A 23,140-nucleotide genomic window follows, 5' to 3' on the forward strand; every position below is an offset into this window, starting at 1 on the left:
CATTTACAAGAAAGACGTTTGGAATTTATTTTTGGACGAATAGATTTAGCTTTCAGATAATTTTGTTACCTACACCTTTTTATATGAGCATAAAAACAGTTTCAATGTTAGAGAAGATACAGTGTGAAGAAACATGAAAGCTGGCATCGTACTACAATGCAGTGGTTGTATTTTGTAAAAATTAAATAAAGAATAAAGTAACAATTCTATTCAATACCTTTCACTTTTATGGCCCTTTACGTGACAGAAGGGATAGAGTATAGTCAATGAGATTGAACATTACTGAAATTTATTAGATAATTAAAGGCATAAGGACCCCGCATAACTGCTCACGAGATGGCGGGGACGAGACAGCTGCATAAAATACAAGAAACTGTCGTACATTCAAGTGTTGCAGATTGTTTTATTGACACACGAATTTCTTAATATCTTTCTCTTGACCTTGAGTATCTACGTCTTCTTGTCCTGTCATCATACCTTCTGTCTCTTGATCTTTCTCGATAGCGTTCATACTCATCAAATTCATCTCTTCTTGACCTTCTCGGGCTCTTTGATCGACTCTTATGTCTTCTATCATAACTTGATGATCTATCTCTGTATCTTCTGTCATAAGGCGATCTATCCCTATGTCTTCTGTCATGACTTCTGGATCGACTTTTGTACCTTCTATCACTGTGATCACTTTTATCACTCTCATAATTGTCTTTTTGACTATATTTCACCTTTAGCCCTCTTATTCACAGCTCATGTTCTTACTTACTCTGGTCCCTTTTCCTTTTTCTTTGCTTCGTCATATTCTTTCAACTTCTTCTCTAAATCGCGAGCAATTGGAATTGGAATGCGAGGAAGCATAGTACCTTGAAACTTGAGTTCAGTGATCAACATCCGAATAAGGTTTCCTACTGTCACTTTGGTAGGATGTAAACCACTGCTAATAGCTATCTCTTCATCGTCTTCCAAGTAATACTGAAACCAGTCCCAAAGTTTAGCTGGTGCACAAACATAACGCAAATAGAGAAATCCAATGGCTCGAATATATCTATAAAGAAATGAGTCACCCAGTCGAAACTTTGTCTCTACTTATACTAACGGAGAGTCACCGTGTTCAACCAAGTTTTCAATCTGTCGAATTGTTAAGCGAATCGTCCATAATTTAAATAATAAACAAAACGCTGTCGAAGGTTGATTTCCTTTAATAAAAGGAGCTATTGTGTGATGAGTAGATTGTCCTTGAAAATGTTTTTCTTTTTTTCTTCTTTAGTTAATTACTTAGTACTGTAACTATTATTTGCATTAGAAAAAGAGAGCTTTAATATTAGCATCATGTTGTCATTTACCTTCATTGTAAATCTCATCTACAATTTCATGAAAGGTCTTCTTTTCACTAATGTGTTTTACATGAAAAACAAGTTAATTTCTTGCGAGTAGGATTAAAAGAATAAGAGAGAGAAAATAAAAAGCCCAACAACTTACTAAAGAGAGCGAAAATAAGGAGAAGAGAGAATATTTTGATAGATGATTGCATTCATATTCATCGTTGTCTCATTTCCCCACGTCTCTAAACGATTATTTTCTTTCTTGCCCATATTTGAAGTAAGGAAGAAAAAAAAAGAAACATGCAGAAAAGCACTAAGTTGTCTTTTAAGTTTCAATTCCCGACTTTTTTTGGACGTCGTAGGCGGGGGGGGGTATCAACTTTGTCGACTCTGTGAAGCTTGAACAGTAAACTTTTAGTCAACTTCTTTACAGTAATTTTTTTTTATATTTTTGTTTGTATTTTTCTCTTCAATTTCAGGTTCGTTTCCTATAAATGTAAGATTAGAGAATATAGCCATACAAATATTTTAGTTAATTTTTACCTTTTATGTCTTGTAGTATAGCACTTTCAATTTCTGCTTGTACTCTGGCTTGTTCATAAATTCTTTTAACTTGCGAATAGCGAGCCTCTACTTTGTTCCAGAAGGCTACTGTAGCCGAGTTTTTCAAGTACCCAAGGGCTTTTAAATAACTCGTTAAGTCAGTTAAGAAAAAATGCGATACTTACTTCGAAGTCGTTTAAGATTAATAGTGTCAATAAATCATTGACACTTTTTTAACGCGAAAGCAGCTCCTTGCAAAGCATGTTCAGCAGATTGCCGAGTTTCAAAGTTGAAATACTCGTAGAAATCAACAAGGCTGAACTAACTAATTCGCATATATAATAACAAGCATAGGTCAGATTCGCGTTTACCTTAGACAATTTCATATTGGGAGTAGAAGTTGCTGGTGTAACGGTAGTGGCATGATTACAGCCAGCCGTCGTTGCTTTGAACATTACTTTGATAAGATACGCCACTGTACTTTCAGAATTTATTGCTTAAACTGCTAAATTAAAACCAGTAAAGGAAGCATTTGCTTTGACGAAGAGAGATAAGCGCGTAGTTTTGTCGATATTTAAGTTTTAAAAAGGAGAATATGGTGGCATAAATAATGGTTTATATTCAATTTGCCTCACTGTTTGACCTGAAAATGACTTAAAAGCGTGCAAAGCAAGGCATATTTTTTTTTAAAAAAAGAGGGTCCTTCCCCCAAACGATCAACATGGTTTTTTGCACATTTTAAATTACTTTTTAAAATAATTTTTTTTGTGTCATGGAGTCTTTCAAGAAATGGGCAAATGACAATGAAATCAAAACGAATGGAGTAACTATAGAAACGACACAATACTCAGGAAATGGATTGTTTGCTTCAAGCCACATTAAAGAAAACACATGTGTAGTTGAAATACCAGAAAATCTTATCTTGACTGCATCCAAGGTCTTAAAGACAGGTGAACAACCATTTTTGTCGCCTATCTACAAATACTTTATGACCCACTATGAACTGCACTCAGAAGAAGAAGTGAATTCAATAGCTATGGAGCAAGAGCGATTATTGTTATGCTTATTCCTAATTTATTATCAATTCTTTGCAACATCCAGTTCTTGGACTCCCTACATGCGTATTCTCCCAAACACGGATTATTTCAAAGACAAGCATTTATTCTTTAATGACTTCATCATAAAAGGAACATGTCTCGAGACGTCTGTCAGAGCCAAGTTATCAGTCCTGCGTCATGAGCTGGATGAAATCAAAAGCCAAGGTAGTGGCTGGCTTTCAGATATTGAATGGGATATGTACGTCTGGGCAGACTGTGCTTTTTGGTCACGCGCTGTTGGTATTGGTGAAAGTGAAATTGCTGTAGAAGCCAATTTAGCACTTGTGCCTTTCTTTGATCTTGCTAATCACTCGCTCGATAACTCTAATATTAGGTGGATATTAACAGAGAGTAATAACCTTCAATTAGTCTCGACACAAGACATCGAAATAGACCAAGAGTGTTGTTTGTCTTATGGATCAAAGCCAAATCAAGAACTGTTATTTATCCATGGGTTCTCTATTCCAGGTAACCCAGAACTTTCTCGGGCGACAATCCCTATAGCACGCATCGTAGACCCTTCGTATCCCTTCGATATGATCAAGATTGAGTGGTTAAAGACAATAGGAGCAAAGTCATTTTTATCTCTTATGCCTCAAAAGGTCAGTGATTGCGACGACTGTTTCATTGCGGAAGGATGGTTACCTGATTCTGTTGCAACTGTCTATCTGATTGCGCTATCAGAAGATGATGACATCCTATTCTCTTCTCAAGGCAAAGACGATCAGCCTATTTTGATGCTTAATGACAGTCATGGGGAAGTGAAAGGTTTAGACGATCTACTGAGTAGAGTGAAGCGATTAGATCTTTTCCCTGTTATTCAGACAAGGGCTGCTGTGTTGTTCTGGGAGGCTGTAGAACAGTGCTACAGTTTAAATGTGGATAATGATCCTGCTAAACTTGGCTATGCTGAGCATGACTCTGCTAAAGCATTCTTGCTGGAGCAAGCACATATATATCGTCTTGAAGAGCAAGACATCTTGAACAAGGCTCGATCATGGTTATTGAAAATGCAAGATGAGCTCTCACAAAATGAAGTCGTCCAGGCTTATTTGAAAGCTGTTGCAAATCAATAAAAAGAAACACAATGCCATCGGCTAGTTTAACTCATTTTCATTGGATAGCTCTGAAACGCAGTAAATGAGGACTTGAAATTTTGCAGCAGTAGAGAGAGTCCTTCTTTTTTTAAAATTAAAAAATGTCTAGACATAGAGCAATTCGAAACCTTGACGTCAATGGTACGCTTTGAATGCTTTCTTTAACATCCTATTGACAACAAATAATAAATAGACGTTCTTGATGAGGATGATTATGAAAGTTCTTTTGAAGAAGAAGAAGTACAAGACGAATGTAAGCATAATGATACAATAATTCTTACAACTCACTCTCTTCAAGTCGACGAGTCTCAGCTTACAAACGAAGATCTTGATTTGTTGTATGAAGGATTAGACTATATACATGATGCCGTTGGTAAAAATGACGTGCTGAGCGATCGTCAGATCAAAGAAACTCTGTGGTACTATTATTTTAATAAGGAAGATACACTGGACTGGGCTTTGGGTATTTATGACATTTAATAGCCTTTTAATATATACATGTACTAAATCAAATTAGAGGAAATTTCAAAAGCAAAGGCTCTAGAAGCAAAGAAAAAAGCGAAAGCCAAGAAAGGTAAACAAAAAAAAAAAAAAAAAATAGGGAATGAGCTTTTATTTGTGTGTGTTGCCCATTTTTCTTTTTCTTTTTTTCTTCCCTCTTATTTTTTAAATTCAATCATGTCAAACGAAAAAAAGAATTTGCCTTCTTTATCAGCCTTATCGCGTCAAAATACAAATTCATCAGGTGGAAGTTTAGCACAGTTAAAGCAAAAGATGCAAACCCAAGCTACTTCAAAACCACTATCACCTCTACAAAGCCTAGCTCAGAAAAGTACTAGTAATGCTACCAACATCTCACCTTCTCTTGCTTCACTTGCACAACGCTCTACGCCTAAAACTAATAGCTTGACTCATTTGGCCAATCGAAATTCATCCGCGTCAATTGCCAAACCGACATCAGCAACAGGTGCAGGGTTATTAAAGTTATCAAGTCTTGTCAAACAACCAAACAAGATCGTTTCAGAACCGCCCAAAGAACAAACCAAGCAAGAGGATTCAGAAAGCAATAGTGACAAGTCAGGTGAAAACACCGAAGAGGAACAAGAAGAAGAAGAAGAAGAAGATAACCCGCTTTGTGCAAAGCCTTCTGCAGCGGCTCAATTCTTGTTTGAACCACAGCCAAAGGTTGTCCCAGCTAAAGAAGTCAACTTTTTGACAGCTTCACTTCAGGCCATGTTTTATGACGACCTAAAGAAATCAAGTTCAATTCCTATTTTTACATTCGACAAACCAAGCCCTGATGATATCGTACTTGCAGCTCAAAGTCAACGCGGCGCAGGCTCAACCAAGAGAAGTTAAACCTACTCATCTATCTTCTTTCTCTTATCCTCTTTTTCTTAAAAAGGGGTTTTCATTTTTAAATGTTTTTTATAACCGCTCATCCCTATTTCCTCTTTGCTTCATACCGGCTAACCCTTTATCTGACATACAGACACACAAAAAAAGCCAGCACCAGCAGCAAAAACTCCTGCGAAGCAAACCACTCCCAAACCCACACCAGCCGCTTCATCTAAGGCTTCTATCCCCGCCAAAACAGAGGATGTTGAATTCTTATCAGATGAAGAACTCACAAAGGATATAAGTGCCATGGGCTTGGACGAAAAGAAAAAGGAAGCACCCAAGATCGAACCTGCGACCAAGATTCCTAATTCAAAACGAATCAATATTGTTGAAGAATATGAAAAGAGGTCAAAAGAAAAATCAAAGCTAAACTTGATTGTGATTGGTATAAAAAAAAGATACAGAAACAGAATGCACATAAAGTTAATGCTTTACTCTAGGCCACGTTGATTCTGGCAAATCAACGTTAATGGGACACTTTTTATATGATTTAGGACAAGTCAACGAAAGGACAATGCGAAAATTCGAAAGAGAATCACAAAAGATCGGCAAAGGATCATTTGCTTTTGCTTGGGTTCTGGATGAAACTGATGAAGAAAGAGACCGTGGCATCACGATGGACATTGCCACCAATTACTTTGAAACCAACAATCGACAGATCACTTTACTTGATGCTCCTGGGCACCGTGATTTCATTCCCAATATGATTTCTGGTACAGCTCAAGCCGATGCTGCCATCTTAGTTGCTCCTGCCATGGGATTCGAATCAGGATTTGAAGCAGGAGGGCAGACAAAGGAGCACGCCGTCTTGGCCAGAAGTTTAGGCGTTCAACAGCTGATAGTTGCAGTGAATAAGCTAGACTTGGTAGACTGGAGTCAGGAGCGGTTTGAAGAGATACGGTTCAAATTGAATGCATATCTTTTGCAGATCGGATTCAAAAAGAATAATATCAGCTATGTACCCGTGTCAGGGTTAACCGGAGAAAATCTAGTAAAGAAGAGCCAGTTGCCTGAATTGACAAGTTGGTACCATGGGCCGACATTGATGGAAGAGATCGATCGGTTTGAACCACCTACACGATTACTAGACAAACCACTGAGAATGCGAGTGACTGACTTTTTCAAGGGAGGCATTGGAAGTAGCGGAGGCGTATCTGTTGCAGGTCAAATTGAAGCTGGATCCGTGCAGATCGGAGAACAAGTCATGGTTGTACCAGGAAACGAAACTGGGTATATTAAATGTAAGTTTTGTTGGGGGAGAGGAAGAAAAGCTAAAGAATGTTTTCAAACATTGTAATACCTAGCATTACAAGTTGATGATGAGCCTACAACATGGGCTGTTGCAGGAGATTCAGTCATGATGACCTTGACTCATCTTGATATCCTAAATTTAAGGTAATGTACATGGATGCAGCAAAGGATAAACAAAGTACTGATAAATCTTAGCAACGGCTGCGTTCTCTGTACGCCATCAAATCCTGTCCCCATTACGAGCTCATTTGAGGCTCAAATTGTAGTGTTTGATGTGCGCGTTCCTCTAACACTTGGATACCAGGTTGTGCTTCATCTTGGTAGTTTGAATGAACCAGCTTCTCTTATTAAATTGGTGGAAGTATTGGATAAGTCAACAGGAGAAGTCGTCAAGAGGAACCCACGATGCCTGACAAAAGGAATGACGGCCAAGGTTCAAATCAAGCTGTCTCAACGAGCTATTCCGTTGGAAACATTCAAGGATAACAAACAATTGGGTCGTATCATGTTGCGCAAGGGCGGTGAAACTGTAGCAGCAGGCGTAGTTACGGAGGTAAACTATAGAATAGATTCATTTGCTAGAATGACTCATTACATGTTGTATAGATTTTATCCTTTGGATCATAGAGTATATAAAATAAACGTCATTATTATCACAAAGTGTACTACCATCAGCACCATTTAATGATGTAGTTTGGTGTAACGAGGTCAATGTGGTATGGAGCATTCTTTCTATGAGCCCCCCCCCCCCCCTTAGTCGTATTACAGTGTTTCGCGTTTGAAAAATAAAAAAAATTGGTGTCACCAATAAAAAAGATCTTCAGTAAAACTTTCTTGTGCTGAATAGAATTTACTGTTAGGCAGTAAAATCTTCTTGAATCTATACATTCCCCATATTCAAAAAACACAAGAAAATGTTTTTATGACGAATCCAGCCTCGACAGTCTTTTGGTGTAACTTTATTGGATCCTTCTTCAAGAATCACATTCTTCCCAAGAGGTGTTTTACGTACTTCTCCCTTATTTTTTGAAATCGAGCATGTTTTCGACAATTGTTTTGGACTTATGTACACCGCACCCTTCAAAGCCCATACTTCCCTCCACAACAAATTAATACGTGCATCCACCGGGAGATATCAATTATTTTCTTCTACGTTTTGCAATGTCAAATTAATGTCTATCTCTCACGAAAGTCTATATGAAGTCTGATTTCATAAGTGATTGAATACGTCAATATTTTAACCAAGCCTCATATATCATAGAAATAGCATAGAAGAGAGCTCGAATTCATACAGAAATAATGAGTAGCTTAACTTTTTTTTTTAGTTGAAGGAAACAGATGTTGAAGCAAAGAAATTTATTTTGTATAGCATCCATATAAGGTGACATAATGATAGAAATAACAAGTTCATTGAACCATTATATTTGTTACTAACCAAAAAATGCTCACTAAAAGTTAGTTGAATATATACAATGTAAAAAACATCATTTATATAAAGATACTACCGAAATATCAACGTGCATAAAGAAAAAAGAACGAAAGGTTGATATCTGCTCAGAGAACCTACCACTCCATAACTAACAAGCCTATAAATAGACTTGAAAATTAGAACAAGGTACAAACTAACTAACCCAAGAGCTGCTCAAATGATTCTTAGTCCCTTCTCGACAATTGACAATGAAGTAAAAGTCAAAATAGGCTTCGTACGGGGTTAATCAAATGCAGCTCAAGAGGAGCGTAATGTAAATTAGGAATTGTTCTTTGGAAAAAAAAACGAAAGAGCAGACCCAAACGGTGAACACTACGCGCACTAGGAAATCCACGAGAAGGCTAATGCTACGGGCGCTTCTTCAGGCACTATATGTGACATCATTTTACAGCTGCATGCTACCCAAAACGTCTGCCTAGCCTAAGGCTGTCCAGTGGGATATTCTTTGATAGAAAATACGTATCTACCATAATTGCTCTAGAATGACCTTGGCTCTTTGTTGATCAAATGACAACATAAAATAAGTAAAGAAATAACACTTTATTTCTTTCTCCTTAAAAGATAAACCCTTATCCTACATCAAGGAGCATGGAAAGATATTTGTTTCTGATCAAGCTTAACGTGATGCTACACATTGAAAAGGTTTGTTGCCGACATCACAGGTAGTGCTTGTAACATTAACTCTCTCGTGGATTTCCTCGTGCGCGTAGTGTACACCTCAAAAATACATTTTTAAACAATGATAACACCTAAATCTGAAAAATGAAAAAAAAACAAACAAACAAACTATACTATATCAAAGAGCCAAGCGAAAGATTTGAAGTTAGGATATGCTTTAATGGGCCTGGATGTTTCTAAATGGAACAAGTCCTTGACATTCTTCAAAACATTCTTCCAGTTTAGAAATGGTATTGTCAACTCTGCATATATCATCCAATCAAAGATTATCCAAGCAAATAAGTGTAACAACGCGACTAGCAACAAATTTAGTGATTCACGGCTGATATCTCCACCTCGTACCATGCAACAACCATCATCCCAAACTTGATATACGCCTCCAAGAAAGGCACAGAAGAAAAGTATATTTCCACACTACAACCTTCAGCTGTTGGAAGCCGGTTCGGATACTATAATTGAAGGTAGTATTCTCGATTCTCCTCCTCTCTCTGCTATTGATAATAACGAGGTTACCACAGAAGATTCCTTTGGGTTTGTAAAAGTAGGAAATGGATAGTACTATCCTGGCCTTCGAAAGTACTTTACCCATCCTTAGGAATGAGCATGTCTATTGCTATTATGATTTTTTTTTTATTTATTTTTAATTTCTATCATCATTCTATCGTCATTCCCGCATATCATTATTGTATATATGAGTTTTTAGCTTGAATAAAACCATCTTACAAAAAAAGACAAAGATATACCAGCAAGTGATTATTGTATCATATCCTGAAGAGATATAAAGTATTCAGTTATATAAAGACTTGATATTGGAACGAAGTGAATCCAATAAGAAACGACTTAGGTTGTTTTACTAAAAATTAACTGAAGAGTATTAAAATGTGGGAAGTTCCAGCCTCTTTATAGAATCCAATAATATTCATGAGCTGCTCCCTTTCTTCACTCTATCAATTGAACGGCGTAGACAATTCGCTGAGTATATTGTCGAAAACATGCTCGATTTCAAAAAATAAGGGAGAAGTACGTAAAACACCTCTTGGGAAGAATGTGATTCTTGAAGAAGGATCCAATAAAGTTACACCAAAAGACTGTCGAGGCTGGATTCGTCATAAAAACATTTTCTTGTGTTTTTTGAATATGGGGAATGTATAGATTCAAGAAGATTTTACTGCCTAACAGTAAATTCTATTCAGCACAAGAAAGTTTTACTGAAGATCTTTTTTATTGGTGACACCAATTTTTTTTATTTTTCAAACGCGAAACACTGTAATACGACTAAGGGGGGGGGGGCTCATAGAAAGAATGCTCCATACCACATTGACCTCGTTACACCAAACTACATCATTAAATGGTGCTGATGGTAGTACACTTTGTGATAATAATGACGTTTATTTTATATACTCTATGATCCAAAGGATAAAATCTATACAACATGTAATGAGTCATTCTAGCAAATGAATCTATTCTATAGTTTACCTCCGTAACTACGCCTGCTGCTACAGTTTCACCGCCCTTGCGCAACATGATACGACCCAATTGTTTGTTATCCTTGAATGTTTCCAACGGAATAGCTCGTTGAGACAGCTTGATTTGAACCTTGGCCGTCATTCCTTTTGTCAGGCATCGTGGGTTCCTCTTGACGACTTCTCCTGTTGACTTATCCAATACTTCCACCAATTTAATAAGAGAAGCTGGTTCATTCAAACTACCAAGATGAAGCACAACCTGGTATCCAAGTGTTAGAGGAACGCGCACATCAAACACTACAATTTGAGCCTCAAATGAGCTCGTAATGGGGACAGGATTTGATGGCGTACAGAGAACGCAGCCGTTGCTAAGATTTATCAGTACTTTGTTTATCCTTTGCTGCATCCATGTACATTACCTTAAATTTAGGATATCAAGATGAGTCAAGGTCATCATGACTGAATCTCCTGCAACAGCCCATGTTGTAGGCTCATCATCAACTTGTAATGCTAGGTATTACAATGTTTGAAAACATTCTTTAGCTTTTCTTCCTCTCCCCCAACAAAACTTACATTTAATATACCCAGTTTCGTTTCCTGGTACAACCATGACTTGTTCTCCGATCTGCACGGATCCAGCTTCAATTTGACCTGCAACAGATACGCCTCCGCTACTTCCAATGCCTCCCTTGAAAAAGTCAGTCACTCGCATTCTCAGTGGTTTGTCTAGTAATCGTGTAGGTGGTTCAAACCGATCGATCTCTTCCATCAATGTCGGCCCATGGTACCAACTTGTCAATTCAGGCAACTGGCTCTTCTTTACTAGATTTTAGCAAACGCGAAACACTGTGCTTGCCAAAGAAAGCAATAAGGGAGAAAGATATACATATGGTCATGTGATAAGGGCCGTTGATAGGCGTCTTGTATACATATAAATGTATACGGTTTATTTGTTTTCTTTTCCCTATTTTCATTTCTTTTTCTTTTCTCTCTCTCTTTCTTTATTTCTTCTACTTGACGGCTCGAAATGGGAAATATTTATAGTAACTCTAACGATGATTCTCAAGAAGGTAATTCTATAAACATAATATGTAGTACGTTTAGTGACAGTAAATAGTCAACATGTCACAGTTCAAAATAATAAAGACTATTGGACAAGGGGGGTTTTGTAAAGTCTATAAAGTACAGCATACACAACGAAAGAGACTGTATGCATTAAAAGTCATTAATAAAGAAAAATGCATAAAAATGGGCGCAGTGTTTAATGTGATTCGAGAAAGAAAAATATTAGAAAGCCTGGATCATCCGCTGATTTGTAACATGCGCTTTGCGTTTCAAGACACAAGTTCAATCTATATGGCAATGGATCTGATGTAAGCAAAAGCATAGTATTGATGTTTATATCATTCATTCTTTGTTTTGCATTAAAGGACAGCTGGAGATCTAAGATTTCATATTACACATAAACAACACGATGAACAAGTAATTCGATTTTGGATATCAGAACTGGTTTGTGCTGTCAAGTATTTGCATTCACAAGGAATAGTGCATAGGTAAACTAGATAAACATTAAAGTGAATCTTACATTAACTAGAAAAAAAAGGGATATCAAACCAGACAATATATTACTGGATAAAGAAGGACACATTCATCTAAGTGATTTTAATATTGCTTGCGAGATATCTTCAAGCAAACCCTTGATTTCTTTGTCTGGCACGGCTGCTTATTTTGGTAATCCGCGTTGTTTATTTGTTTGTGTCCATCCCTTACATTATTGTTATATTCAATAGCTCCAGAAATGCTCAAAGGGAATGGTTACGATGAAGATGTCGATTGGTGGAGTGTTGGTATTACATTTTACGAATGTGTTTATGGAAAGGTAAATTCATCACTTTCCTTTAGATTGCTTTAAATAACCCTTCTATATTAGCGACCATGGTCAAACTGTAATAATATTGAAGAACTAAAGAAACAGGTGGTATATGGTCCTATTCCATATCCTCCATCAAATGTCTCTTTGGATTGTCTATCAGCTCTTAAAAGCGTAAGAATGGCTCCACTGGCTTTATGTATATATTCTAATCTGTTTTATGTATATAGTTTTTGGAAAAAGACGCAAAGAAAAGGTTAGGACATGGCGTCAGTTCTGGATGGAGGTCGATCATGTCTCATCCATTTTTCAAACCTGTTGACTGGTACAACATTGATACTAAACAGAGTCTGCCTTTGTATATACCCGAAAATAAAGATGAAGAGACAGTTAATTCTGTCGTCACAAATACAGACCTACAACCACCAGATGGCGTTGCTGGTTGGCTCTACCGGTGCCAGAGAAGAGCGAGCTATGGACAGTTACAGCAAGATCGACGATACAGTCAAGACTTGAAATTGCTTGAGGAGAAATTTAAAACCTTTGACTATACCGTGTTTGATGAATATGAAGGATTTTTGGATGAAAAACTCATGACAGTCGGTCCACCTCCGCCCTGGGTCAAGCCTGCTTTCCCAGGCGCAGACAACGGAAGTCTTTTGCCTGTACACAAAATTTATCTAGAAAATCTACCGTCGGTATATGATGTATTTGCCAGCGAGCATCACAAAATAATGCATCATCCTACTTGGTCTGCTGTAGAACAGTGTTACAAGTAGACGCTTTTGTAAAATAAATCTGTAATATATCTTTAATGACATATAGAAGGCACTGTCGATCACTATCGACTTTTATCTCCTTGTTCTCTTTTCTCTCTCTTTCTCCCCCTTCACTCTCCTTGACTCTTATATAGTTTGATTATGCTTTGCACACCTATAAGGAGAATCTGTAACAGAAAAGAAACTAGGGAGAAAAAGGTGCTTTACGGTAAATGAAGTTTTCTACCTTTGGCTTTATATAAAAGAGCAGCTCCTTATTTTCTTTTCTTTTTGTATTTCATTTGAACATGAAGGTAAGTTCATGTTTGTATACTCTTTTTTTTTTTTTAAAAAAAAAGCTAACTATTCTGTAGTTATTTAGCGTGATCTTATTTTGTTGTCTGATAGCCATTGCTGTCACAGATACATCATATTTTGCTTATCCACCGCGAAACTCAGGGTATTGGGCTGGTACGCCTATCGAATTTGTAGCAACCGATGTATCCCATGATAGCGATGTTACTATTCGCGTTACTCTTCATTCTTCTAGAGATGGCAGGTAATTGTAAAATAAAAGCAGTATATACCTATCTTGACGTTGAATAGATTGGTACAAGTCTTGAATGATTTTCGAGGAAAAGAGATTGCTACCAGTGGAGAGAATTTCATGTTCACTTGGGTAGCCGATGCACCTGATGGAACATATTATGTAAAGGTGACAGAATTAGAAGAAGAGGACGAAGATGGTGAAAGTGAGGATGAAGATGATGATGAGAATCGAAGCTACGACTTTCGAATTACTACGTATCATCCTGCACCTTATGCACCCTATTAGAAATAAAAGGGCATCTTTATGCTTAATAAATATGTTATTAGAATTGTCATTCTTTCGATTGAGCACACGTCATTTGCATAGATGTCTTTTAATTTAAATGATCAGAAAGAGGGAGGGAATGTAATGCCACTGTAAGAGATACAATAGGATCAAGTAATAGTAAAACCTTAACTTTAACTTAGCATTGTTTTAATGTATTATCAACCGGGAAATATAATTAATATCATTTATGAAGGGTCGATTTGTAAGAGCTTATAGTCTTTCTGTGCTTAGCGCAATGCTCTCCATTTCTGCATACATTAGATGAAAGTATAAAGCAGAACGCCGTGGATATGAGACCTGAAATTAAATACCTAACGACAGTAGACAGGGACGAGCCTGGCAAACAGAATGACAGTAAACGAGCAAGGAGGAACAAGGATCATATCAACATTGTACTTTTAAACTCGGGAGAAATAGCTTATGTTTAGAGGAATGATAATATATTACTCTTCAACTAACCGGAAGAATGGTAGAGCCTAATAATTCTCAAGAACAGAGTCCAAAAGAAGGATGGAAGCTGCAAAATGTTTTTATTTAGATCAATAGACGTCATAAGAGATAGCTTTGATCTCAGTGCTCTTATTTCAGTAAGGAATCATAAGGTTGTCATAGGTAAATGAATGTGTCGACAAGAAAAGATACAGGCTTTGTTGAAGGAATCAAGTGCTCTTGATCGGTGTTCTACCATTTTTTTTTCTTTGGAAGAACCATGTGAAAATTTATTTGTAAGCGGTATTTTTCAATATAGAATTGATAATATGCAAAAAGGATAAAACTGGGGACTATTCAGTGCTATATTACTCTTCTTCTTTTTCATTTTATATTAAAATGCCTCCAAAGCATAAGCAAGCGAAAAGACGTCTAAAGCAACTTGGAGCAACGTTAGATCCTTCACGAGCTGGCTGGTCTGATTCTGAAGAAGAAGATCTAATTCATGAGGGTAACATATTTTAGACTTAGACAACTATATAAATAATAATAAAAAAATCACACAGTTGGTATTAAGTCAGTTCGCATTGGTGATGTTGTAATGGAAGTTTACCCTCCAACAAATCCTGAATTAGTCCCTGAATTACAAGGACCTTTCTATGAGGGAGCTCAGGTACTGCTTTCTATTTGGATTTATGCACATTTTTTTTTTTTTATAACTGACAAAAACAATCTATTAGGATATCTTGAGGCATTTGAGATGGATCATGCAAAAAGACAAGGTATTCAAAGCCAATGGTAACAACTGAATAGTGGAATTGACCCTATCTTTTTATTAGCTTGGACAAGATATCTTTTTGTTAGGCCCACCAGGGCCATTACGACGCAATCTTGTCATTAAATATGCAGAAATGACACAAAGAGAGTAAATGAGAATAGGTTGTTCTTAGATTGATTATTGATTGCTTATAGAATTGAATATGTGGCATTATCCAAAGACGTAACAGATGCAGATTTAAAGCAAAGAAGAGAACTTCAAAATAGTACATCATTTTATGTAGATCAAGCAGCGGTTAGGGCAGCAATTCATGGTAGAATCTTAGTCTTGGATGGCATTGAAAAAGCAGAGCGCAACGTCTTGCCTATTTTAAACAATTTACTAGAAAATAGAGAAATGGCATTAGATGATGGACGTTTCCTAACAACAAAAGATTTGGTAGATAATAAAAATACCAAATTTGAAAAGGTTAGCCCTCGATTTTTGGTATTTGCATTAGGTAACTATCAATAACGCTTGGGGAAAATTGTATTGATCTCTTTTAAAAGGGCTTCCTGTTCCTCCTTACGTCGGCTATCCTCTTGATCCACCACTCAGATCTCGATTTCAGAGCAGAGATATTAGAGCTCCCGAATTCAGTACACAGGTCAATCAGATGCTTAGGCTCATCAATAATAGTAAAGTGCCCAGAGAGCTCATTGAACGATTGGTATCAGTCAGTTTAGTCTTGGGAGTACAGAATAACGACAAGAACAGTGCTCGTGAAGTCGAAGTGCCAGAATTTCCAATGACAGTAGAGACCTTGGCTAGCTTATTATCTCTTATTCCTCAGCTCCATCCTAGATTTCTCTTAGATTTGTTATACCCTTATCCTCTGTTGCCTACGTGCGATTTGGAGCAACTAAGCGTGATAGAATCTGCTTATAGACGATTTAATATTAAATCTGCTATAGTTGAAGCACACATGGAAGCAAGACAGACACCCTCGGGTTTCACTGTTGTAAATGTTGAGCCAGCGCCCACAATGACGAGAATTTCTGTAGATGGTTATCATCATGTACACAAGGCCCTCGCTACCTTTGCTTCCTCAAACCATCCTGCCGTCGCCCTGCCCATTCATTGTGGCCCTTCTTCCTTCAGTCATGCCGAATTCTACATTGAAACACCTTATCATCGTGAAATCCTGTCTTCGATGGTTCTTGTCCACGCTGGCAATAGAGACATTTGCCTGCTAGGTACACAGAAAGGTGTTGGTAAATCAGCGCTTGTTAGACAATTTGCTCGTCGACTCGGTTATACAATTGATTACATTCCACTCTACCGTGATATGTCTTCACGAGACCTTCTACAGCGTCGATCTACTACAGAAAGAGGTGACACTATTTGGGAAAACTCTCTTCTTGTTGAAGCTGCCATTCACGGTCGCTTGGCAATCCTGGACGGTATTGAGGCTCTTTCTTATGGTACACTAAATACCTTACAACGACTTTGCAGCGATCGTGAGACTCAATTACCTGATGGCACGCGTCTTATTAATGCTCATAGATACGAAAAATTGATAAAGAAGCTATCTCTGGAAGAATTAGAAGCAAAGAAATTAATCCCAATTCATCCATCTTTCCGCATCATTGCTCTGGCTAAAGCGAGTGGACAAGGCGATGCAAAGGCTGGATCTTGGTTAAGTTCTGAAATTCTCTCCATGTTTCACTCTATCGTTGTTGATTCTCTTCCTTCTAATGAAGAACAAGAGGTACTGAGCGCCCTATCGCCTGGTGTAGATGAAGACAAGTTGAGGCAGCTCTTGACCTTTGCACGACGTCTTCGTCGCGATACGGACGACACTGTGCGCATGCTTTCTAGTGCCTTATCTACGCGTCAACTCATTCGTATCTGCCGCCGATTATCTTATTTTGAAAACGAAAGCTTGTATACCGCTATCAATAAAGCTGCACTGTCTCGGTTTATGCCTAGCGTTGCCCGTGAAGCCCTTCACAATCTCTTGACAGCTAATGGCATCTATCCTCCAAAGACAACTACTGAAGAACTCAAGATTGAAGTGTTGCCCACTAGGGAGACACCAGAGCAAATTCGTATTGGCAATGTCGTTGAACCTGTCTTCAAAGGTGGTGATCCAATGCTGATTCCCAATGTTGTATTTCACGAAAATCCTGCTCACACCGAGATTCTCCGTGAGATGCTTAAAGATTATCAATTGGGCGATCATCTTTTGCTCATCGGTAATCAAGGTGTTGGCAAGAATAAGCTGGCTGATTACTTTTTGCAATTACTACAGCTCCCCCGTGAATATATCCAACTTCACCGTGACAGTACGGTTCAGAGCTTGACTACAACGCCTGCTATTGCCAATGGTGTCTTAACCTATGAAGACTCTGCCCTTGTAAAAGCTGTTAGAGATGGTACCATCTTGGTGGTTGATGAAGCAGATAAGGCACCTACTTACGTTACTGCTGTTCTCAAGAGCTTAGTGGAAGATGGCCAAATGGTGTTGGGTGATGGTCGACGCATTATTTCCAAAGAAACGGATATTCAGGAAGATGATAATTATATCATGATCCATCCTAATTTCCGCATGCTCGTCCTTGCCAACCGACCAGGTTATCCATTCTTAGGAAATGACTTTTACCGTGAAATTGGTGATGTATTTAGCTGTCATGCTGTTGATAATCCCGATATGAACTCTGAAATGTTTTTACTAAAGAATTATGGACCCGATGTCTCTGAAGATTTGCTAATGAAGCTGTCAAGCGCCTTTACTGACTTGAGAAAGCTAACTGACGACGGTCTTATCTCTTACCCATATTCCACGCGTGAACTGGTCAACATTGTTCTTCATCTTCAAAACTATCCACAAGAAGGCATCTCAAAAATTCTTCAGAACGTGTTTGACTTTGACCAATACGATCAAACCTCCAAGGAGTTGGTCATTGAAGTCTTTGAAAAGCACGGTATCCCTATCGGACTTGAGTCTGACTTTTCCATGCGCTTGGGTGATGTGATTTCAATCGGTAAGCCTACGTTATGCGAACAGTGGACACGCGCGCCCTCTGCTGCTAAGCAAACAGCAGTCAAATTCGAGACAGAGCCTATAGCTATCCGAGGCGGCTGGGATATTAGCATTGACAAGAATTGGAAGGACCTTGAGCGTAAAGAAGGACGTTCAACTGTTTTCTCTGAAATGCTTTATACATTTGATATTCCTACGCGTGGAGAAGCTTTAGATATCGCTGCAATGGATGATGGCACTCTGTTTATTGTCACTACAAATCCCGTTACACTTCACCGTGTTAACCCTAATCACAAGAAGATCGACAGCTTAGATCTTTACGAGTACTTCCCACTTCAACGAGCACCACCCAGACTTCGCATTGCTGTCATTCGAAATGCTCAAAATGGCACTGTCAAGTACCTGGCCCTACATAACCCTTCTAATAATGAACTACTCTGCTGTGATTTTAACAAAAAGACCGTGGCCTCTGCTGTTATTCGCGGTTTAGACCCTGTAAAGTCCATCATGTGTACCAATCTATCTGCTTCTGGTATTCTGGTTTTCTATCAGCAAGATCGCGCCACGATTGCTATTCTCGACTTTAACACATCGAAACAGCATACAGTTGTCCTACCTTCTCGCATTGAGCAATTACACGTCATTGAACCATCATTCTGGATCGCCAAAGGTAGCCGAGATACCAATCTTTACGCCATTTATCCAGACAAGGGCGGTATCCCTAATGTGATAGAGCCAATTCAATCGCTTGGCCAAAATGGACATGCAGTTGATACATTAAGCCATATCTATGAACGTGAATTTTCTTCCGGTGCAAGAGTGGCACAGGCAGCGAATCCAAACAAGTATGCCTCTATACTCGAAGGTTGCTCTGCATCTCAGTTCCTGAAAAGTGACGGCGTTGTGCGCGTTTTAGCGTATTTTAAACAGCAACAGTTAACTGAAGCCAGGACAAATGTACACATCAAGGGGTCTACCTTGTATCTTGCTCATACTCAGCAGTTGGCCATTATTGAACCTCCTGCTGATGGTCGTGCTGAAAGTACGTTGGATCTTTTGAACCCTGCCTCAGGTCAAATTTGGCGCATCAAGTTCCCATTGTCCATCATTGGATCATCAGAAGGCGGGATCTATAGTCAATTCCAAGTAGAGAGACAAGCAGCGACCATGTGTGAATTGCCCAATGGAAACCTTGCGACGTTGGATAACGCTGGTACGGTTCGTATCTGGCAAGTCAATTCTAATGACATATACAAAGCTGCCCAGACTTGGAAACAAATGGTCGGTGTGGATCAACAAGCATTATCTGTTATTTATGAAACAAAAGACGACGTAAGATGATGATGAAAAAAAAAAAAAAAAAAGCGCATACAATAACGGTTGTCTTTTTTCGTTTTAGAATGTGAAATTAAACGAGCTTTTTGAAAAAATAGAAGCTGAACAGGGAGAAGATGGCGAATCAAATGGAAAAGGCAAGGGATCTGGCGGTGGTCAAGGTGAAGGTGGATCTGGAGGTGGTGGAAGTGGCGGTTCTGGAGGCTCTGGTGGAGATGGTTCTAGCGGCGGAGGTTCTGGTTCTGGTGTCAACATGAACGAAGATGGACGTCAAGAAGCCAGTTTTGAGGACTTGGAAAATCTCAAGCTGGTAAATATACGAACGACCGAGGCATTGTTTTAACAATGTAGCTAAACTTTTTATATATTTTATAGAGAACTGCAGATAGTGAACCTCAAGAAATTAGTGAAGCGCAACGGTATGCAGCCCCCAATAGCAACTAAAAGACATAATCACTAACCCTTTTGTGTGTAGTGAAAGGCATGAACAAGCCATGGAGAAGAGACTGGCTAAACTTGACATGACACAAGCCGACTTTCAAGTATGTGCTCTAGTCCCTTTTTTCCTCCCTTTTGTTAACTTTTTCCTTTGTAGCAATTCAATCAATATATGGATAACATCCGACGAGAAGTTCGTGAGCTTCGTGTAATTCTAGAAGGAGTTGAAGCTAAGCAGCATGAACGAGTATGGTTAAAGAATCAATCATCTGGGGACTTGGATGACAGAAAAATGTAAACAAAAAAAGTTAAATGCTGAAGAGTAGTTAATTAATGTTTGTACTCTAGTGTCGAAGGTCTTACAGGCGAAAGAGCAATCTATAAGAAGAGAGGAGAGGATGACCCTGAACTTGGATTATTCCAAGAAAAGCCTAAACGAATGAACTTTGTGTTTGACTTGTCTGCAAGCATGTATCGGTTCAATAGCCATGACCGCCGTTTAGAAAGATCTTTAGAAGTCGCTCTTATGCTCATGGAATCCTTTCGAGGATTTGAACACAAGTTTGCGTACAAAATTGTTGGTCACAGTGGGGATGGGGCAAATATTGAATTCGTTGTTCCAGGCAAATACCCCAAGACTGAAAAGGATGAATTTGAAGTTATTAGCAAGATGAAAGCACACTCACAGTACTGTCTGAGTGGTGACAATACATTAGGAGCAGCCTCACATTCGATGAAGGAAATAGTGGCTGAAGAGGCAGATGATTATTTTGTAGTTGTTTTATCTGATGCAAACATTGCTCAGTACAATATTCATCCTAACGACATTGCAAGGATTCTGAAATCGGATGACAGAGTTACAGCCCAGATGATCTTTATTGGTAGTCTTCAAGATCAAGCAGAGCAGCTCAAGAAAGCCTTGGGTAGTCATGCTCATATCTGTACCGAAAATAAGGAGTTGCCCAAGATTATCAAGTCTCTCTTTTTATCTTCAATGATCAAGGGTTAAATATATATCTATAGAGTAGACTTTTTATAATGCAACAATGATTAAAATAAATCAATTGGTATTTAATGTAAAGATTTTTGATATGTACACAATTTTATTTTGCTATTTAAATACCACCCATGTTGATGTACTTTATGTGAGTATAGTCGTCAATACCGTACTGTGAGCCTTCTCGACCAAGACCACTCTCTTTGACGCCACCAAATGGAGCGTAACAATTAGAAATAATACCAGTATTGACACCAACCATACCAGATTCTAAACGTTCAGCCACTCTCCAGCAACGTCCTACATCACGAGAGAAGAAGTAACTGGCTAATCCAAAGGATGTATCATTGGCCAAGGAAATCACTTCATCCTCACTATCAAATCCAAACAAGGCAGCAACAGGGCCAAATGTCTCCTCAGAATGAATTGTCATATGTTTCTTCATGTTGGCCAAGACTGTAGGCTCAAAAAAGCAGCCACCGAGATGCTTACCGCCCGTCAAGATATTAGCTCCCTTATTGACAGCATCTTCAACATGTGTCTTGACTTTTTCAATGCTTTTGTCGTTAATCAATGGACCATGAGTTGTCTCCGAGTGGAATCCGTGTCCAACTTTGAACTGACTCACTTTTTCAGCAAGACGGGTAGAAAATTCCTTGTAGATACCATTTTGTACGTAGATACGATTGGCAGATACGCATGTCTGTCCTGTACCTCTAAATTTGCATGCTATCACAGCTACAATTCAAATATTAGATCTCTCCCTCTCTCTCTTGTTGTCATTCTATTTAGTTTACCATCAATGGCTGCTTGAATATCAGCATCATCAAAGATGATGAATGCAGCATTTCCACCAAGTTCCATAGAGACCTTCTTCATTGTATTGGCTGATTGGGCCATCAAAAGTTTACCAACAGCAGTCTATGAACATCGTTAGACACGGGCGCCAGCATGTTTAACCAAACTTACAGAACCAGTAAAAGAGATCTTTCGGACGGTAGGGTTTGTACACAGCTCTTTTCCGACATCTGATACGTGCTTGTGTGTAGGAATCACATTGACTACACCAGCGGGGATACCCACACGTCGAGCAAGCTCACATAATGCCAAAGCTGAGTAAGGTGTCTCTGCCCCAGGCTTGATGACACATGTACAACCAGCAGCCAATGCAGCACCTACCTTACGTGTGATCATGGCAATCGGGAAATCTTTTTTTTTAAAAAATGTTATCTCACGTTGACGTCAAATGCTCATGTCACTTACTCCAAGGGGTGATTACGCCAACTACACCAACGGGTTGCTTGATTGTAATAAATCTTTGATGAGGGATATGTGAAGGAATGACGGTACCATAAGTACGGACAGCTTCTTCAGCAAACCATTCGAAAAAGGAAGCACCATAAGCAACCTCACCCTTTGCTTCTGTCAAGGTCTTGCCATTTTCCCATGTCAAGATAGTAGCAAGGTCCTCTTGATTGTCCATAATGGTTCTATACCAAGCTAACAAAAGGTCGTGTCGTTCTTTGCCTGTGGTTGTAGACCATGATTTAAAGGCCTCTGCTGCCACTTCAATAGCCTCACGGGTTTCTTTAGCGCCCATATCTGGTAGCTTTCCAATTTCTTTATCAGTAGCAGGATCTATATACATGTACATGATAGAGAGAATGAGCGATGCCTGTGAGTATCATCACGCTACTTTACTTACCCAATACAGAAAAGGTCTCGGATACATCTTTATTGGTCCATTCATTATTAATAAACGCAGTGTGTTTCAGTAGGCTTGGGTCCTTGAGCTAAAAGAAAGAGTGTTTAGTTATGACATATGCTGTATATAAAATAATTTACCTTTGGAACATCAACTGTAGTGACAATAGACCTCATAGCAGACATGTTGAACTTTTTAATAATAGGTTGACGACTAGGATTTAAACAAGCTTTAAGATACGTAGTCTGTACAGCAGCTCTAATCATTGAAAACAAGAAGAAGAAAAAAAAAAAAAAAAAAAGGGCTTGAAAACCTGAAGAAAGACTTATCAATCTGCATTTTATATCAAATTTATTTTGGTTCGTGTGAAGTGTCGGGCAGTCAAAGTTTTAGTCAAAATTTGTAACGCGCTTTATTTTTTCCCTTGCCTTTTTTTGATTGATTGATTGATACAGTCAAACCTGTGAAGTTTGGACAACATCGAATGAATGGCTACGGATCAAAGCTCCTCTCAGTGTATTATTGCAAATTAGCAATTGATTCAATTCTATGGATACCCATGATCCATCAAGAGTGTAGTCGTTGTATTT

General features: G+C 38.5%; 9 protein-coding genes across 9 annotated transcripts; 6 read left to right on the forward strand and 3 right to left on the reverse strand.

Moving 5' to 3' along the window:
- Positions 1-228: 228 nt before the first annotated feature.
- RHIMIDRAFT_118846 (PRP38-domain-containing protein) lies at positions 229-1,652 on the reverse strand. The gene is made up of 6 exons (XM_023605373.1): positions 1,474-1,652; positions 1,338-1,384; positions 1,270-1,281; positions 1,091-1,205; positions 761-1,039; positions 229-711 (listed from the first exon to the last, which is right to left on the reverse strand). The coding sequence occupies exons 1-6, from the start codon at positions 1,584-1,586 to the stop codon at positions 423-425; spliced, it is 855 nt and encodes a 284-aa protein (XP_023467049.1). The 5' UTR covers positions 1,587-1,652; the 3' UTR covers positions 229-422.
- A 901-nt stretch (positions 1,653-2,553) lies between these two features.
- On the forward strand, positions 2,554-4,456 carry RHIMIDRAFT_118882 (SET domain-containing protein). The gene is made up of 3 exons (XM_023605374.1): positions 2,554-4,194; positions 4,247-4,306; positions 4,352-4,456. The coding sequence occupies exon 1, from the start codon at positions 2,632-2,634 to the stop codon at positions 4,030-4,032; it is 1,401 nt and encodes a 466-aa protein (XP_023467050.1). The 5' UTR covers positions 2,554-2,631; the 3' UTR covers positions 4,033-4,194; positions 4,247-4,306; positions 4,352-4,456.
- On the forward strand, positions 4,155-4,533 carry RHIMIDRAFT_236418 (uncharacterized protein; the record flags this gene model as incomplete). Its single annotated transcript, XM_023608548.1, has 3 exons — positions 4,155-4,194; positions 4,247-4,306; positions 4,352-4,533. The coding sequence occupies 3 exons, from the start codon at positions 4,155-4,157 to the stop codon at positions 4,531-4,533; spliced, it is 282 nt and encodes a 93-aa protein (XP_023467051.1).
- A 1,357-nt stretch (positions 4,534-5,890) lies between these two features.
- RHIMIDRAFT_305350 (uncharacterized protein) lies at positions 5,891-7,454 on the forward strand. The gene is made up of 3 exons (XM_023614473.1): positions 5,891-6,695; positions 6,759-6,849; positions 6,901-7,454. Exons 1-3 carry the CDS (start codon positions 5,924-5,926, stop codon positions 7,388-7,390), a joined length of 1,353 nt encoding a protein of 450 aa, XP_023467052.1. The 5' UTR covers positions 5,891-5,923; the 3' UTR covers positions 7,391-7,454.
- A 2,820-nt stretch (positions 7,455-10,274) lies between these two features.
- On the reverse strand, positions 10,275-11,107 carry RHIMIDRAFT_250560 (HBS1-like protein; the record flags this gene model as incomplete). The annotated part of the gene is made up of 4 exons (XM_023610732.1): positions 10,275-10,295; positions 10,349-10,706; positions 10,758-10,848; positions 10,912-11,107. 4 exons carry the CDS (start codon positions 11,105-11,107, stop codon positions 10,275-10,277), a joined length of 666 nt encoding a protein of 221 aa, XP_023467053.1.
- Positions 11,108-11,317: 210 nt separating this feature from the next.
- On the forward strand, positions 11,318-13,323 carry RHIMIDRAFT_279108 (kinase-like protein). Its single transcript, XM_023612816.1, has 7 exons — positions 11,318-11,408; positions 11,456-11,711; positions 11,769-11,891; positions 11,942-12,069; positions 12,129-12,217; positions 12,269-12,382; positions 12,439-13,323. Exons 1-7 carry the CDS (start codon positions 11,366-11,368, stop codon positions 12,985-12,987), a joined length of 1,302 nt encoding a protein of 433 aa, XP_023467054.1. The 5' UTR covers positions 11,318-11,365; the 3' UTR covers positions 12,988-13,323.
- Positions 13,132-13,865, forward strand: RHIMIDRAFT_118945 (uncharacterized protein). The gene is made up of 3 exons (XM_023605376.1): positions 13,132-13,280; positions 13,341-13,525; positions 13,573-13,865. Exons 1-3 carry the CDS (start codon positions 13,275-13,277, stop codon positions 13,799-13,801), a joined length of 420 nt encoding a protein of 139 aa, XP_023467055.1. The 5' UTR covers positions 13,132-13,274; the 3' UTR covers positions 13,802-13,865.
- A 682-nt stretch (positions 13,866-14,547) lies between these two features.
- On the forward strand, positions 14,548-20,912 carry RHIMIDRAFT_118960 (uncharacterized protein). Its single transcript, XM_023605377.1, has 11 exons — positions 14,548-14,783; positions 14,839-14,945; positions 15,013-15,054; positions 15,112-15,197; positions 15,245-15,549; positions 15,599-19,407; positions 19,475-19,720; positions 19,786-19,829; positions 19,886-19,952; positions 20,006-20,142; positions 20,197-20,912. Exons 1-11 carry the CDS (start codon positions 14,672-14,674, stop codon positions 20,855-20,857), a joined length of 5,616 nt encoding a protein of 1,871 aa, XP_023467056.1. The 5' UTR covers positions 14,548-14,671; the 3' UTR covers positions 20,858-20,912.
- A 51-nt stretch (positions 20,913-20,963) lies between these two features.
- On the reverse strand, positions 20,964-22,735 carry RHIMIDRAFT_287329 (succinate-semialdehyde dehydrogenase-like protein; the record flags this gene model as incomplete). The annotated part of the gene is made up of 6 exons (XM_023613461.1): positions 20,964-21,583; positions 21,643-21,766; positions 21,815-22,053; positions 22,109-22,483; positions 22,551-22,638; positions 22,691-22,735. The coding sequence occupies 6 exons, from the start codon at positions 22,733-22,735 to the stop codon at positions 20,964-20,966; spliced, it is 1,491 nt and encodes a 496-aa protein (XP_023467057.1).
- Between the last annotated feature and the right edge of the window lie 405 nt (positions 22,736-23,140).

Source organism: Rhizopus microsporus, assembly GCF_002708625.1.
Source record: "Rhizopus microsporus ATCC 52813 unplaced genomic scaffold scaffold_6, whole genome shotgun sequence".
NCBI lineage: Eukaryota > Fungi > Mucoromycota > Mucoromycetes > Mucorales > Rhizopodaceae > Rhizopus > Rhizopus microsporus.